We start from the raw sequence: 16844 nt of genomic DNA, 5'->3' as shown, positions 1-16844 counted from the left end.
GTAAGTATTAACATTCAAGTAGTGTAGTCGTATATGGTATAAAGATTGTTATGTAATGATTTTTTTATTATAATTTGATAGATAATTTAATGGTATTTATTTTTTGAGAATTGGAGAACTACTACGAATCGACTTTGTTCTATGATTTTTTTCAAAGTAAATTTCCACAATTTGGAAGTGTTGCTCTGGCGTTAAACGATTTTTGATGACTTGTCAAATCTTACTCAACAGAAATGTCAATGCAGTTTGCCATTCACAGCTGTGAAACCATAGTTTTCATAGTCTAAAGATGCAACTGATACATATGTATGTACATACATACGTATTGACAGATGCAACAGTACATTTTGAAAGTGCCACGGAAATTAATTAATTATACTTATCAGACATATATATGTACGTTAAATTTTTATGGAGCATATCTCATGCGTCTAAGAAGTTAATAATTAGATGTCACTACCTTACGCATTGTCAACAAGTATTGGGATATCGTTGTCCTCTAGATGTCAGCCATCACCAGCTCCATTTTCCAAGAGTAGGTATATGCACCCGTTCACACCATTCGTTGCATTCGCAACGTGTTCTCTTGTAAAATATGCCTTATTTATAAGATCGCTATTTGACATCATAATGCTTAGAACAGGGGCATCATCACAATATAGCAACATATGTGTGTATGTACAGAAATGATTAAAATGTTAGCACTGTGTTAAACAAAGCAACACATTTGCTATTGCTGGACAAATGCAATTATCCGTGAGTTCACGGTTTCAACATTGGTGTAACTTTTAAAACCAGCATAACACTTGCGCACTAGAGTATTCAAATCGTTCTCTTTGTGCCAGGGAAATATATGTACCATATGTGTGCAGATGCATATCTCCATGCAAACATACAACATCACAAAAGTGTTCTAATTGGTAAGGGTAAGTATCAGGTCAGTCCATAATAGCTCCTGTTGACGCCCAAGCATGCATGTCCTGCAGCTTATACGTGTGCGTGTCGGGTGCATGACGCTAATATCTAAAATTTTTGATTTTCATCATCCAAAAGCCGACAACAAGTATGTGTGACACGAAGCAAGTTCGTGTGTCACCCGACACTCACACATATAAGCTGCAGGACATGCATGCTTGAGCGTCACCAGGAGCTATAAGTTCGTGCGTTTTTTAAAGGTGGTTTTAAAATTAATAAAAAAGATGTTTAAAGTATTTATTGATCAATAATATATTTTCCTTCATTATTTACAATGTCTTTCCAACTTTTAGGCAAATTTTTAATTCCCTGCTCAAACAATTTTTAGTTCTTGGAGCCAAAATACGCTTCGATATCCCTTTATATAGCTTCTTTTGAGGAGTAGTTCTTGTTACTCATATGGGATTGAAGTCCACGGAAAATGTGATAATAACAAGGTGCAATATCCGGAGAGTATGGTGGGTGCGGCATTAGCTCCCATCCGAGCTCGTTCAGCTTGCCTAATGTTTGCCTTGCGGTATGAGGTCTTGCGTTGTCGTGGTGAAACAAAACTTTGCGCCTATCCACTAAAGACGGTCGATTTTTGTTAAGTGCCTCATTCAGGTTTGATAGCTGATGGGAATAATAATCAGCAGTTATCGTCTGGTTTGGTTCCAGAAGTTCTTAATAAACAATACCGGCCATATCCCACCAAATAGACAGGAGAATCTTCTTGAGGTGAAGGCCATCTCTAGGGGTCGGTTCTGCTCTTTGCGAACAGGATTATTGTAAAGGTCCCATTTTTCATCACTTGTAACGATACGGTTAAAAAAACTCTCATTTTCAAGCCGTTGCAGCAGCTGAGAACACACATTCACTCTCTGCTGAAGGTTGGCGGCGGAAAGTCTAATGTGGAAAACTGAACTTAGCAACTTTTCATTCTAAGTTATCAAATGGTCAGAATTACAAATGGATACATTGATTAAAATGCTTAATCTGATGCTAAATTAATATGAATGTTTCGAAAATTCTACAACAAATGATACACGATATTACGTTTGGTGCAATACATATGTATATACATATCCGTATGTATGACTTGAAAATTAACAACATTAACATAACATACATAGCATCCCTGCTCTTTTAAGGCGAAGAATGCGAGGTGATTATTTTATGAATTTGCGCTAATTATTTTTTACTAAAGTATGCGCTGGGTTAAAGAGTTCTGTGTCCGAAGTTCGATGATTCAATACTTGTTATTGTTCATTCATCTTCCACGTTTAGTGGTGGCTGCCATGCACTTTGGTTTCTAAGCACTAGCTGTTCTCAATAATTCTGATCTCGGCATTTAACTAGCGGGACGCGCTGTGGATGAAATGCACTCACCTGATGGTAGCAACTCGTGAAACGGTTATCAGTAAAATTACATTTGCGGTAAATGCAGGAGAAACCTCTAAAGTAGGGCACCACTGGCATGCATAACTCAAATATGTAAATATATGTATATGCACATATGTATGCAATGCAATAAAATCCGCGTATTAGTGCATCTATAGAGAGAGAAGAAGTGATAGATGCACTGGCAGACTGGATTTGTTAAACGAAAATGTTTCAACAATGTCTCATCCGTTGACACACAAAATCCACTTTATCCTTTCGAAAATGCTCTTAATGTGTTTTACTCCATGGTTAGCGAATGTGCCACCAATTTTGCACACAGCTTTCTGAAATCCAATACTTCAGTCAAAATTATGCTTACACTGCCCAATGAGGGCTTCTACTAAATCTCAACGTCACTAGACGTTTTTCCACTTCTTTGTGTTTTTGAACTTCTTTGACGTGGATCGTCTTGTACGACCACGTTTATATTCAGCAACTCATCTTTCTACTGTAATAATTTATGGCTTTTAAACCTTCCAAACATAAAAATTCATCCACTGCGCGATGCTTGATTTTTTCCAATGTAGAAAATAGTGTGCCACGTCGATACTAAATGGATTGTAAACAAAGAATGAATTGACATATTGAAATTACAACCATAACAAAAAAAAAAATGTTTGGCTAGTAGCAATGTGCTCTCATATCGAACCGCATAACTTATTGAACAACCTAGTACATACATACGTACATACACTCCCAAATACATACATAACATTGGTAGAACTTTTAAAGAATTTATACATATCTACTCTCATATTAAATTAAATTATTTACAGAGGATTGTTGAATCACATCTGGTCCAGCAGAAGGGAGGGCTGCAAGTGCGGGCTTTTCGTCTTGCCATTTGCAAATTACTATGCCAAATCCTTAGAGCTTCGCACCTTAGACTTGATATGCAGCTTCTAAAGGTGCTACATTGGAGTCACATATTAGCTAAATCTTCGCGCTTCATTAAATTATATATTACTATTGCTATTCAATTTAATAATTACTTGTGTGCATACAATCGCAAGAATCACATAGTTACCTAATGTAAATGTAAATATGTAAGTATGTACATATGTATAAAGTCTTATAAGTTTTCGTGTTCAATGAACTCGAAGAGCAACACAGGAAAAGTTAGCAATGAATGAATTCACCAATTAAAAATTATGTGGAAATACACTACTACCGGTCGCCGATTGAGACAATTTTGTGGCTCAGAAATAGTGGCAATTACACTCTTACTACTATAAATATTAACAACGCGATGAGAGCCATAACTGTGCACATATAAGCACTTTATCCACTCAAAATTGTTGTCGGAGCGTTTTCTAAATGCTTAGTTGTTTCTCGATCACTGATATGTAAGTATAGAAATAAAATTTAAATTTTTCTGTCTTATATGTTATGCATCCGTTTGATGAATTTCATAATTACCACTAATAAAGAATCAAAATTTCCAAAGTCCATGGCCATTAAACTCTTATTTCTGTCTGACTGTCCAACGTAACACGAACCACAACATCGTTACAAACGCAGCGGGAATGCTGTATGAAGAATGTATTTTGCGGAGGAAATAAAAATGCCAACAACGATCACAAATAAATGGGAGCTGGGAGCCATGTTAGCTTTGAGTGCACATAACTGAATTCAGTTTGCGACAAGAGCTTAACGTGAGACGACGTTCGAAAATCTCTGCGCATTGACTAAAACCTCGGCATTTTGAATTAAATTTCACCAGTTTTAATATTGTAGATTATAATTAAAATTCCTGAATAAAAAGCGTAGAATACATGAGTGCAAAGAAACATTAAAAAATAAAAGAAACATAAAAAACATAGCAGTGAGAACATTGGAATTATTAAAAAATGACTTCTGAATTCGACTAAAAATTCGGGAAGCAAGGAGCACAAGTGCATGCAGAAATTGGTAGAATAGTAACATAAATAAATAGATATACATAGATATCAACCGGAGTACTATACAAGCTTCTAGCGCTAACACGGTGTGTGAAAACGGAGCTGCAGAATCACACTAATTTAGGTGCACATATTACTGATGACGACATAAAATGAATAAGTTTTTGAAATTGGGTGAAAGAAACTCAACTTTCTTTGATTTCTCAATAAAAAATATAATTTATGCATACATACATATGTGTGCGTAGATCTCATTCAATGAATTGTATGTTCCACTTTGTAATGGAAGCACCCCACCGCCACACATACAGTGGACACATATGAACACATACATGCATAGAAATGTAGACACACTTAAAACAAATTGAAAATTGTGTCAAATTTTTCTGCCTCAGATCCACCATCTGATTTCATGTTGTTGTTGTTGTTATTTCTGTTGTGGTTTGGTATTGTAACCTGCTTGATAGTACTATTTAAAGGTTCTCTTTATTGTTGGTGCCTTTATTATAAACAACCGTCTCTGACTTCTCTTTGGCGCAAGTTTGCACCTAAAGCTAAGCGTTCAGCATTTATTATTTGTTTCTCTTGATTTCACCTCCATTAAGAGTTGTTTTCATTGCTTTTTGTGAATGCTAAACAATACCAATCAGAACTACTACCGTCTATAAACTCTTTTGCTACTTAAGAATGAAGACGTAAAACAGGTATCAAGCAAAAAGCATGCTTGGGTATATTACATACTTATATGTAGTATAAATATAGTGTAGGAAAAAGTAAAGGAAATTATTTGTTAACACCAAGCCATCAAAACTGTCTTACAATGTGCCCGTTTTCTTATTTATCCAAAGTATCGATATAAATACGCTTAATGTCTAAGTGGATCTTCGGACATTAGGGTATACCAGACTAATATAGAGAATGTTTACATCTCCAATTCTAGTGGCCTAAAAACCATACCACACGGCGAAAAGAGATACTCGTAAAACAGGCTTATCACGGCTAATCGGGAGAGCAACAAAATTAGCCGGTTGTCTTGATCGCAAGTGGAATCTTTTTTAACTAGCTTTGTTTCGTTTTGAGGAGAAAGTGCGTGTTTGCATATTTCAAATTAAATACTGATATACTTGTAGTAAGTACGACGATACAATTTTACTATGAAATAGAATAGAATGATCGGATTGTGCTTTAACCAAGAAGTATAATACGAGTTTTGTACCACGTTATAGGTATGTATCATATTTAATGCAATCTTTAAGTATGATATAAATATAGATATACGAGTAGTATGCGTGTTTAAATATTTAAGCTAATCAAGTGCTTCGGTGCAATATTTTAATGATTTTATTCTCCGTATTTTTTCAATTGGGCGGCGAGGGAGGGAAACTCCACACTGCTACAATGCACAAGACTGAGATGTTATTGTAACCAGGATTCACTTTTCTTATTCGAATGCAAGGCAAACAGGCAAGCGCCTCGTTAGATTAGCAACCTGCTGGTAACTTTGCAATGAAAGCGGATTCCAGCCGCTGTATTTATGCATCTCACTAGAGAGTCAGTACAGCAATAATGAATAGCACATCTTCTCGTCGGCATGTGACCTTTGTTTGAAAGTGAAAATGCCAGCAAGTACGGGCCTGTCGCCAATGAATCGAATGAAGTTAAAAAACAAATGCCATGCACCGGCAACTAGTAGCACTGCAGATGGAGGCGGTTGCTAGTTCGCTCGCTGCATTTATGTTGCCGCCATTGTTGGAAAAGTTGTAAGTGTTGCATGAAGAGTAATAAATTGTTAAAAGATGAATCTTCACGATTAACAACGGTTCATTCGCCCCGTAGATGGCTCGGTCGTTTTCGCTGTTTGGACGTCGAAGCTTTCAACTTGGTGATGAGGATTGCTTTTGGCTTAGAGAAAATACATTACTTTCCCATTCACTACCGCTTTTCTGTTGCGTTTCTTTTATTGACATTGTGAAGCAAATTGAAAACTTAAACAGCATTCAAAAGATATCTATAATGCGGAGTAGCAAACTATTTGGAAACATTTTTTTGAATGCTGTAAACAATCCCTCAATCAGATACCATATATTTTCATACATAATGGCTTAATTAATAAAAACAGAAGTTATTTGATGAATATTTTTCCACAACGTCGCATTGTATGCGAACAAGTAAAGTTAATAATTAAAATGTCATTGAGATTATGTTCCAGTAAGTTTATTTTGAGTCCAATTTTTATAAGAAGATTTTAGACAAATTGTAAATTACTTATGGGATTATTTTTATATATTATATTTAATAATTTAAACAAAATATTTGCTGGATCAATTTTATTATGTACAATCATTCTCTATGAAAATAAAAAAATTTCCCTACACGATTTCAGTTTATAGTCACATGGATCTACGCCGTAGCCATGTGGGCTTGCACGTGTCTACTATTCGGTTGTCCTGGCTCGAAATGCACTGTAGGCATGAATCATTAAAAAAAAGGTTTTTTTATAATAACGACCGTAACTCAGTAAGCAATGAGAAAATATTTTCGCCATTAACTGTCCAACTCAACATTGCAAAATGTTTATCACTCCAAAATTCAACTCGAACTGTAACTGCAACTCTTTTAACTTATATATGAATACGCTACAAAATCTCAGCTAGAAAAGTTAAAGTATTAACGACTAAACTACTAAAATACTATAGGCACCTACGACCCCTTTAAATGTCCTCAAATAAAATCCGATGGGTAACAGATCTTCTTTGCAAAAAAATACTTACTACCACATCTTACACAAACAACTTATGTTACGTATGTATGTTACCACGGTAGAATGCTTAAAGCCTTCTTGACATGGTGTCTATGTATAGTCTTTATGGTATATGTTAGCAGATGAAATAAATAAATAAATAAAATATGGTTGTCACCTATCTTAAAAGTATATTTATTTAATTAAGACTATAAACCAATATTATTAAGACTGATACTTATTTGGAAATAAAGTAAATCTAATATCCTCGTTACTGTCCAGAGATGAAAGTAGTTTAGTGGAATGCTTCCAATTACCGCAGTATTAATTTCCCCCTTATCTCGACCCCAAGGAAGTGATGTGTAATTTTTTCAATTGACATTCATAAACAATATCATGCTATGATTAACTTGGCAGTTTACTTCGAATATTGTCAATGCATGTGTTAACATTGAAAACGTAACATTGATAACTTTCCGAATTACGTACAAAGCTACTGAATTTGTAACATTTGTGAACTATGTTACACATAGTATCACCTCAAAAAATATCGGTGCTGACGATATTAACTTCAGAGGACGTACATCGTTGCTTAGCAATGACCTTTCCTTCAAATCTTTTCACACTATTATAGATGATCCTAAAGAAATAGCTAACATGCTAGTGTTGAATTCTTGAACTTAATATATTTACCGGGAATCTCGCCATACAACTTGGAATAAAAAAGTGGTTAACCAATCGTTTTGTTTCGGAATTTAAATGCATCGAAGCCGTGCAACGACCCGCGATTGGCCATAACAATAATCTAAGGCAAATGTAACAGCAAGCTTCAAAGCCAAACTGTTCTCTTGCCACGGATTAATGGATCAGTATCCCTTCAGATCCCCCAATTCCATTTAATCGCCAGCAATTTTCAGATCGCTTGACACTTGCAATGACTATCAATAAGTCACAAGGTCCTGCAATGCTCATTTGTGAGCTACATCTGGATAAACCGAACTATAAGTTGCGTGTTCCCACGTTAACAAACTATTTTGTTGATTTATACAACCCAGGAATTTATGAAAAACATTGTTTATCAGCTCGTATGAAGATAAAAATAAGAGAAGTATAAGAAACTCCATGAAACTATACGAATATAATAACTATATGAAACTTTTTATTTTCTATTATTTATTTAAAATGAAAATCGCCCAAATTTGTATCGCACATCAATATAATAATTTTAGTAAGGCATCAATATCATATCTGCATTCAAGTCAATCAACTGAGTTCTAAGTGGTATGCAAACATACAAACAAAAACAATATATGATATATAATATTTATATATTTATATACGTATATTATAATAGAAATAAATGAATAGTATCTTATTCTTGTATTATAGATATTAAACTATTATCAAATATCCTTAAATGAAGGAGGTAGAGCGTTAATATGCTGAATAAGGATATTATGATTTAGTGTGACGTTTTATCCTAAGGACTTTGATTTTTTAATTGTGAATGATAAAAGGCAAATTCGCCGTTATGCATAAGAATTCTTCTTCTCTTCTTAATTGGCGCGATAACCGCTTACGCGATTTTGGCCGAGTTTAACAAAGCCAATCGTTTCTTTCTCGTCCTTCTCCACCTGATCTTTCCAACGCAGAGGAGGCCTTCCTCTTCCTCTACTACCACCAGCTGGTACCGCATCGAATACTTTCAGAGCCACAACGTAGCTGCTGGATCTTTATTCGCTGCGCTACGTCTATGTCGTCGTAAAGCACATACAGCTCATCGTTCAAATCCTGCGATATTCGCCGTTGCCAACGTGCAAAGGTCCAAAAATCTTGCGCAGAATCTTTCTTTCAAACACTCCAAGCGTCGCTTCATCGGATGTTGTCATCGTCCACGCTTTTGCGCCACACATTAGGACGGGCATGATGAGAGTCTGGTAGAGTGTTAGTTTTGTTCGACGAGAGAGGAATTTACTACTCAATTGTCTACTTAGTCCAAAGTAGCACTTGTTGGCAAGAGAGATTTTACGTTGGATTTCAAGGCTGACATTGTTATATGTGTTAATGCTGATTCCTAAGTATACGAAGTCCTTTACAACCTCGAAATCATAACTGTCAACAGTGACGTGGGTGCCGATACGCAAGTGCGCCGACTGTTTTTTTGATGGCAGGAGGTACTTCGTTTCGTCCTCCTTCACCACCTGACCCATTCGCTTGCCTCTTTATCTAGTTTGGAAAAGGCAGAACTAACAGCGCGGTTGTTAAGGCCGATGATGTCGATATCATCGGCATACGCCAAAAATTGTACGCTCTTATAAAAAATTGTGCCTGAGCGATTAAGATCTGCGGCTCGTACGATCCTCTCCAACATCTCTCCCTGTCTGAAACCTCGTTTAGTATCAAACGGCTCGGAGAGGTCCTTCCCAATTCTAACGGCGCTGCTGGTGTTGAGCAACGTCATCTTGCATAGCCGTATTAGTTTTGCGGGGATGCCAAATTAAGACGTCGCGGCATAAAAGTAACTCCTTTCCGTACTGTCGAATGCAGCTTTGAAGTCGACGAAAAGATGGTGTGTGTCGATTCTTCCTTCACAGGTATTTTCCAAGATTTGGCGTATTGTGAATATTTGGTCGATGGTAGACTTTCCCGGTCTAAAACCACACTGATATGGTCCAATCAGTTGGTTGACGGTGGGATTCAGCCTTTCATACAATACGCTCGCTAGAACCTTATAGGCTATGTTTAGAAGACTAATCCCGCGGTAATTGGCACAAATTGCAGGATCGCCCTTCTTATGGATTAGACAGAGCACACTTAAATTCCAATCGGCAGGCATGCTTTCATCCGACCATATTGTGCATAGGAGCTGATGCATGCACCTTACCAGCTCCTCGCCGCCATGTTTGAATAGCTCATCAATTCCGTCGTCAACGATTGGGGTATCGGGATCTTCACATTCTCTGTGACATGTGCAGCTGTCACTATTTAGTAGGTTCGAGAAGTGTTCCCTCGATAATTTAAGAATGCCTTGAATGTCGGTCACCAGATCGCCGTCTTTGTTCTTACAGGAAAACACCCTGGTCTTGAAACCTTCTGTAAGCCGCCGAACTTTCTGGTAGAATTTTCGGGCGTTGTTCCTATTGGCCAGCATCTCAAGCTTCTCGCCCTCACGTATTTCGGCCTCTCGTTTCTTCTGTCGAATAATACGTCTCTCTTCCTTTCTTAGCTCTCTGTAGCGATCCCACATGGCTCGCGTTGCGCCCGATCGCAGTGTGGCTCAATAGGCAGCATCTTTTCTTTCGGCGGCAGCATGACATTCCTCGAATCCGATTTCTTCTTCGGCGGCGGTACGTAGAGAACGAGAAATGTTGCTCCACTGCTCGTGCATGCCGGTTTGTTGGGCAGTACTCTCTGAGAGCAGGAGTGAGAGTCGAGAGGCGAATCTTCAGGCTGTTAGTTGTGATTGCAGCTTTTCGATGCCGAACATTCTTTGCGTAGTTAGATGGACGCTTTTCGCTGCACAGAGGCGTTGCGCAGTTTGGCTGCAACAAAGTAATGATCCGAGTCGATGTTGGGTCCTCGGATCGTACGTACATCTAATACACTAGAAGCGTGTCTTCCATCTATCACAACATGATCGATCTGGTTTCGCGTTTTTCGATCAGGAGACAGCCAGGTAGCTGGGTGTATCTTTTTTTGCTGGAATCTGGTGCTGCAGACTACTATGTTTCGGGCCCCGGCGATGTCGATCAGCCTCTATCCTTTACCGGATGTTTCGTTGTACCGGCTGAATTTTCCGACTGTGTGACCAAAAATTCCCTCCTTGCCCACCTTGGCGTTGAAGTCGCCAAGCACCGGAGTGAACGATAGAGTAGTGGGCGACGAAGTCTCTCTCCCACAACAAATCCGACACCGAATTTGCGCTCCTTTACATGGCAGCTGTAGTAGACGTCGCGAGGTCCTACGGGTTTCTTGCCTTGCCCCGTCCATCGCATCTCTTGGATAGCAGTGATGCCAGCCTTTATTCTCACCTCACCTCAGGCACCTTCCCCATTAAGGGACCGGACATTCCAGGTGCATGCACTCAAATTATAGTCCTTAGTTCGTTTGCAGGGATAGTCATCAGTGTTGGAAGTTCTCATCCGAAGCTTTGTGTATGTTTTCATTGGCGGAGGTTTTTAAGTGGCGGGTCCCAAACCCAGCGCACAACCAGCTATCCTGGAATATTTCGCCTTCTCACTTTAGCTCACTCCCGAACGGGTGTTCGGAAGCTACTTGGGCTAGTCCCGGGAGTTGTGAGGTGCTTGAACCATATGCAGAAGAATCGTCCTGGCCACTCCCAAGTGAATGGCGATCAGTAACTTTCCCCACTTGCGTGGACTTCTACATATGGAACCATCCTTCTGCATAAGAATTACCTGAATAAATAAAAATAATTAATTAATAATTAATTTAAATAAATTTAAACAAATAATTAATTTAATTTTCAGTTTTCGTTTTGGATTGAATTAAGTATGAAGATAGACAGACTTCGGTGCCTTTTCTGGGCAATGCTGTACTGCTTATTACATCTAGCCTTAGCATCGGAAGATGATTTGGCTGACTTTGATTTTACGGATCACAAAGAAATCGAATGGGATTATGATAACCAGCAAATTGCAGATAAGCCACAAAATGCTGCTAAGCAGAACTTTGTAAAAGCATCAGACACTTTTTTTGACTCTGAAGAAGATAATAAAATTCGACCATTCGATTGGCGAGAAAATGTTTTAAAAAGTGCTCTTTCGAAAGCATTAACGAATGTCTCGTTGCGGCAGAAATTTGTGGAGGTTATGCCAATATTACGTGTGTTATCGTCTCAGCAACGTCTTGCTCTATCTGCGCTAATTTCAGCACAAATTAATGCCAAGGGAGACCACGGACTCAAATTAGAGCAGGTGAGAATATCTCTTAGCTTTTTCATTGACTGAAAAAACTGTTTTTACTCTTATTTTCCGTTTTGAATTTTTACTATAGGTTCGCATGATGTTCGGTGATAATGAAAAATTATTGCTGCCAATTGTGTTTGATATTGCAAATCTTGTACGCTGTTCTGCTCGCAAATATTTAAATTTGGATTTTAACGTACCGTTATCTAAACTGCAACGTCATGACGAGCCAACCGCTATTGACAGGCGTATCGATGACTTATCTTCAGTTGAACTGACTGAAGATGACAACTATAAGAATATTGGTAGTTTATCCGTCTCCGCTGGCCAAGGCAACAATGAATTATCGCTAGAAGACTTTTTTAGCGAAACTGGTGAAGAAATGTTAGACCCACAAAGCATAAATGACGAATTGCAAGAAATCAACAGAAAAAATGCGGCCCTGATTATTAACACAAAAATACCTACACCAACAAACAAAAGTAATATAAACCCGATTGAGGAATCCGTGAAGCGAACCAAACGTGCGGCTGCTACATCAGTGCTTGTTCACAAACTGATTCGTTCAGTACCGCTTTCAGTCGACGAAGATAGCGTTAATCGTGGTGCTGGAGAAAATACTGTTCAACTGAACACTTCCGGTTTTCTTAGTTCCAAAGATTTAACTAGTGATAGTTTTACCAACAGCACTAGCACAATGATAACGATGTTGCCCGGAAATGAAAACAAACCAATCACTGGTAGTCAGCTTCAGTCCACACCGTCATATAAAGAAGTTGAGGATCTTGCTTTTGCCAGTTTGAATGGAACGGTGGCTGATTTGCAAGTCGCTACTGACCTACCAGTTGATTCTTTGGACGAACCATTGCCAAGCCCAGAGGAGCTTATTGCTGGGCCACGGTACCGCATTTCTAACAGTAAAATGCATCCCAACCGACCAAAACAACCAACGACGAAGAGAAAACGCGGAGAAGTGTCGCGCATGCGTTCGAAGATAGCAACACATAAAAATAATGTAGGCAACGGTGTTACACCACCCAAAAAATGCGAGCGATTCACTTCTTCCATGTGTATTCGAACTGAAGATTACCCGCTGTAAGAACTACATTAACCCTAAAAAGTAGATTTTAATAGCTCGGATATCATATTTAGTTTAAGAAGTGGTAGTATGTTGTAAAAAAGAATACTAATACATATTTATTTTTTATTTAGTAATCATTTCTTATTTACTTTCATTGTCCTTTTTGCTTAAAGATACTCTTAGATGGAACATTCCCAGGGGGTAATTGGTTCCCTTATTGCACGTAGTTTTTCGCTTACTTATTCTTTCATCTAAAGTTTATAGTTGAAACGTCTCTTTTAAAATTAAAATGCTTGATTGTTAATTTTTTTTTTAATTTGACTAAAAACATGCCAGAGATCAGATAATGGGCAGCATTCGACGACACAAGAACGCTATGACTGCACTATGGGCCGATTATCACGACAAATCTGCTCAGCTAGACATCACTGATGATTTTGATGACTTCTCCATTCGTCGGTTAGTATAACACTTTTGAAGATATAACTTTCACTCTAAATTCACTTTATTTTAGGCGAGAAGATGACGCCAGTGGAGGTGGGATGTGCCAAAGTATCGTTCGATATGCGCGCCCTCAAAAAGCTCGTTCCGCATCCGGGGAGTGGAAGTATATAGTCAACACTGGGCAACACACTCAAACCTTAAGATTAGAAAAATGCACGTGAGTCTCCATTTGTGATTTAAAAAAATTGTCTATAGTTACATAATACTTGTCATTGTTTCTTTATAATTGACAATTAGTACACCCCAAGAGAGTTGCTCCTACTTGGCACAAAACTATCGCTCCCACTGCGCTCAGGTCTACAATTTTCACCGTCTGCTTAGTTGGGACAAAGCTCGAGGTCTACATGTGGATATTTTCAAAGTACCTACGTGTTGTTCATGCCAAGTAGATGGTTTTAGACAACAGTTTCCTCTCTTGGCTAGTAGCAAAACAAAAGACTTCACCCCAGTTGCAGGTGTAGACGTGTATTCAACTATAAACGAAGAGCTCGACTATGATGATGAACAGGGCGAGGATGATCTAGGTTACAAATTTAATAGTGCTTTTAAGCGAAAGCATAAAAAACAGGATACCGGCTACGATAACAATGAACTATTGTTAAGTAGCCATAACGTACGGGCCAAGCTTCATTCTCCCAACCCAACACTGGGTTCCTATCTGAGTCCGCCCGGTGGTGAAGAAGATTACGAAGTTTTTGACTATAAAAATCAACAGCATCAGCATCAGCATTTCGGTTCTTCTTCTAGTGGCTCATCTGCACCGACGGGAAAAAACATAATTAGGGACTCGGTACGTAGACGCCCTTATAAAAGCCTGGGTACCGGCAACAAATACAATGAAGCTCGTGTAGATTTGGACTTTTCGCCAAGTGAAGTGCATTCGGAGAAAGAGGTAAACATATCTGGCGGCTCATTTGCCAATCCTAATAAGCGAGTTCCACAAAAACGGCAACATATTCATTCTGTGCCCCATACAGCTACTGTCAGCACCCCATCGACCGCAGCAGCAAAGGCAATGGTTACCTTATCTACCATCCCAAGCAAGTTTCCCATGGCAACAGAATTCACCACCCCGGCGACAACGACCAGAACACGTGGAGTCGTCGGAAGCCGTGATGGTATTGCCACCAATACCTACCAAACGTCAGCGTCGGGCTTCGTCCACAATGACACACATCAAAAACAAATCAATATCAGCAACAACATCAACAGTGTTTACAGAAATAGACAATTCGTCAGTATTTCAGGGAAGAAGCCAAAACCACGATTTCGCCCAGCAGCTGGGACCACATCGACAAAACATGCAGCAGAAACCACTTCGAGAGCAATACCATCGCAAACCGAATATCCGAACCAGTGGAGTGTATTCAAGCATCCCCAATCGACGCCAACGCAGCCCCAACGTATTCCTTCCTACCATGTAAGCTCTATCTATAGCTCTGAACCTAATGCGAAGGATGAAGTCAACGATGTTGGCGTTGGCTTGAGTGATTCAGAAGATACTATCCGAACATCATCTGGTCCCGGCCAAAAAAGAATCAACTATAGCTATCATCCTATTATCGACTTTTTCGAAAACCACAGATATTCTACATCCAAGGCAATAATTGGAACAAATGGTGAACAGAGGAAAGATTTTAACAACAGAAATGCACAAATCTATCCCTATACAATAACAAAATCACAGGCATCAAATCAGTCGAAAGCCCAAAGCAGTTATCAACCGCGTGAGCGCCGCATAAGTTTTCAACCTAATACCAATGCGGAGGGAAGCGGTATAGTTTTAAGTGATAGAGCGGGCAGTAGTGTGGCGAGAATTAGTAATTTTCATGCTGACGACAATGCTTGGCATCCGATTATAGGGAAAACAGAAGAACTTTCTTAATTTTCCTATTGCTCCTGCCACTTTTCGTCAAAATGTAACTAAAAAGTCTTTGTAAATCGACATTTCACTTACAGCTTACATGAACTGCTTTGAGAATCGCTCCAACTAATATGTATACTCGTATTACATGATTCCTCAGGTTAATCCCCATTCAAATGCCGGACAACTAATTGCCACATGTGCTTAATTCATTAAAATCTAATTTATTTATACTCCCCCGCCTGCTAATACAAAACATATTATTTATTATTTATTTTCCAGTCTAGCGTACAGCATATAGAATATATGTACTTATATATGTAAAAGAAAAACAATGATTAAATAAATTAGTGAAATAGGAATTAAGTTAACAAAGTAGAATAAGAGATTTCACATTTTAGAGATAATAAAGTTAAGACTTACGTCCTTTTTATTCACATGAGGGTTTGGTTTTTGGATGATTGTAAAATTGGAAAAATGGAAAAATAGACAGGTTTTACAAGGTTTTAAATTTAGTTTTGACAAGTTTAACCAATGCTCTAACATCTATGTATGTATAAGAAACATGAAAAATATAGCAAATAAAATGGGAGTATTTCGAGGCATGTCGCCGAATGAGTTTGTGGGTAATTATCATTCAGTAAGGAAATTTGAGCATGAAATCCACTGTAAGCATGACACACCAAATGATAGAAAAAGTTATTTCTAATAGCCTCCTATGGTATTTCTGCCGGTGAGACTGACCGTATTGCCCATAAACTTGAGAATCGCAACATCAGCAGAGTTGGAGTTGTGGAAGTTACTGTGGGAGTCGTTCGGTTTAAAACTTAACTTGTAAGTAAAATGATTTTGTACAAACAGTTCTATTCGGGTTTACAACGCTTACGCACAATAAAATTAAAGCGGGTTAAAATATTGTATAATTTTTAATTTGCAAGTCAGTGACCTCTTTGGTTCGCCGCACCCTTAAATTTTTAGTAGATAACTCTCCTTCGGCGATAGTTAACTGTCGCTTGATCAGAGAAACAGAGTAACTTGTTCATATGTTACTGTGAGCGGACAATAAGGAAAGCAAACAGTCTTTAAAATAACTATTGACAGAAAAGCCATAAAAACAACAGATACAAAACAGAAAAGTTAATAAACAACGACAATATAGAGAATTTTTATTGAATAAAAAGGAAATACACGTTGAGCTCAGACGAAATGAAGAAGTATTTAAGCAGTTACACCATTTCGATGTGCGCTTACAATATGCAGAGGCCAAAGACAGTTCAAAAACCTTGCTATTAAAGTATTAAGCGATGCTAGCGAGAAACTACAGTCTGTGTTAGAAGAAAAGAACCGATTTGTTTTCTTGTAATTTCAAGATATACTTCGTACTTCTTTTTGCTGCGTAATAGTCCCAATGAAGGGCTACGACGCCAGT

At 38.2% G+C, this 16844-nt stretch overlaps 1 protein-coding gene across 4 annotated transcripts; it reads left to right on the top strand.

The window, feature by feature from the left end:
* The first annotated feature begins 3838 nt into the window (after positions 1-3838).
* LOC128861368 (neurotrophin 1) lies at positions 3839-15866 on the top strand. Of its 4 annotated transcripts, XM_054099473.1 has the most exons (7): positions 3839-4422; positions 11529-11975; positions 12055-13061; positions 13384-13506; positions 13562-13708; positions 13789-14443; positions 14529-15073. In XM_054099473.1, the coding sequence occupies exons 2-7, from the start codon at positions 11553-11555 to the stop codon at positions 14973-14975; spliced, it is 2802 nt and encodes a 933-aa protein (XP_053955448.1). In that variant the 5' UTR covers positions 3839-4422; positions 11529-11552; the 3' UTR covers positions 14976-15073. The 4 variants fall into 4 exon arrangements, with proteins under 4 accessions (XP_053955448.1, XP_053955445.1, XP_053955447.1 ...); XM_054099470.1 differs by having other exon boundaries at positions 13789-15866; XM_054099472.1 differs by lacking the exon at positions 3839-4422 and adding an exon at positions 5259-5427 and having other exon boundaries at positions 13789-15866.
* The last annotated feature ends 978 nt before the right edge of the window (positions 15867-16844 follow it).

Source organism: Anastrepha ludens, chromosome 4 (genome assembly GCF_028408465.1).
Source record: "Anastrepha ludens isolate Willacy chromosome 4, idAnaLude1.1, whole genome shotgun sequence".
NCBI lineage: Eukaryota > Metazoa > Arthropoda > Insecta > Diptera > Tephritidae > Anastrepha > Anastrepha ludens.
Note: the sequence above shows the minus strand (reverse complement) of the source record. Positions and strands in the feature narration are given on the sequence as shown.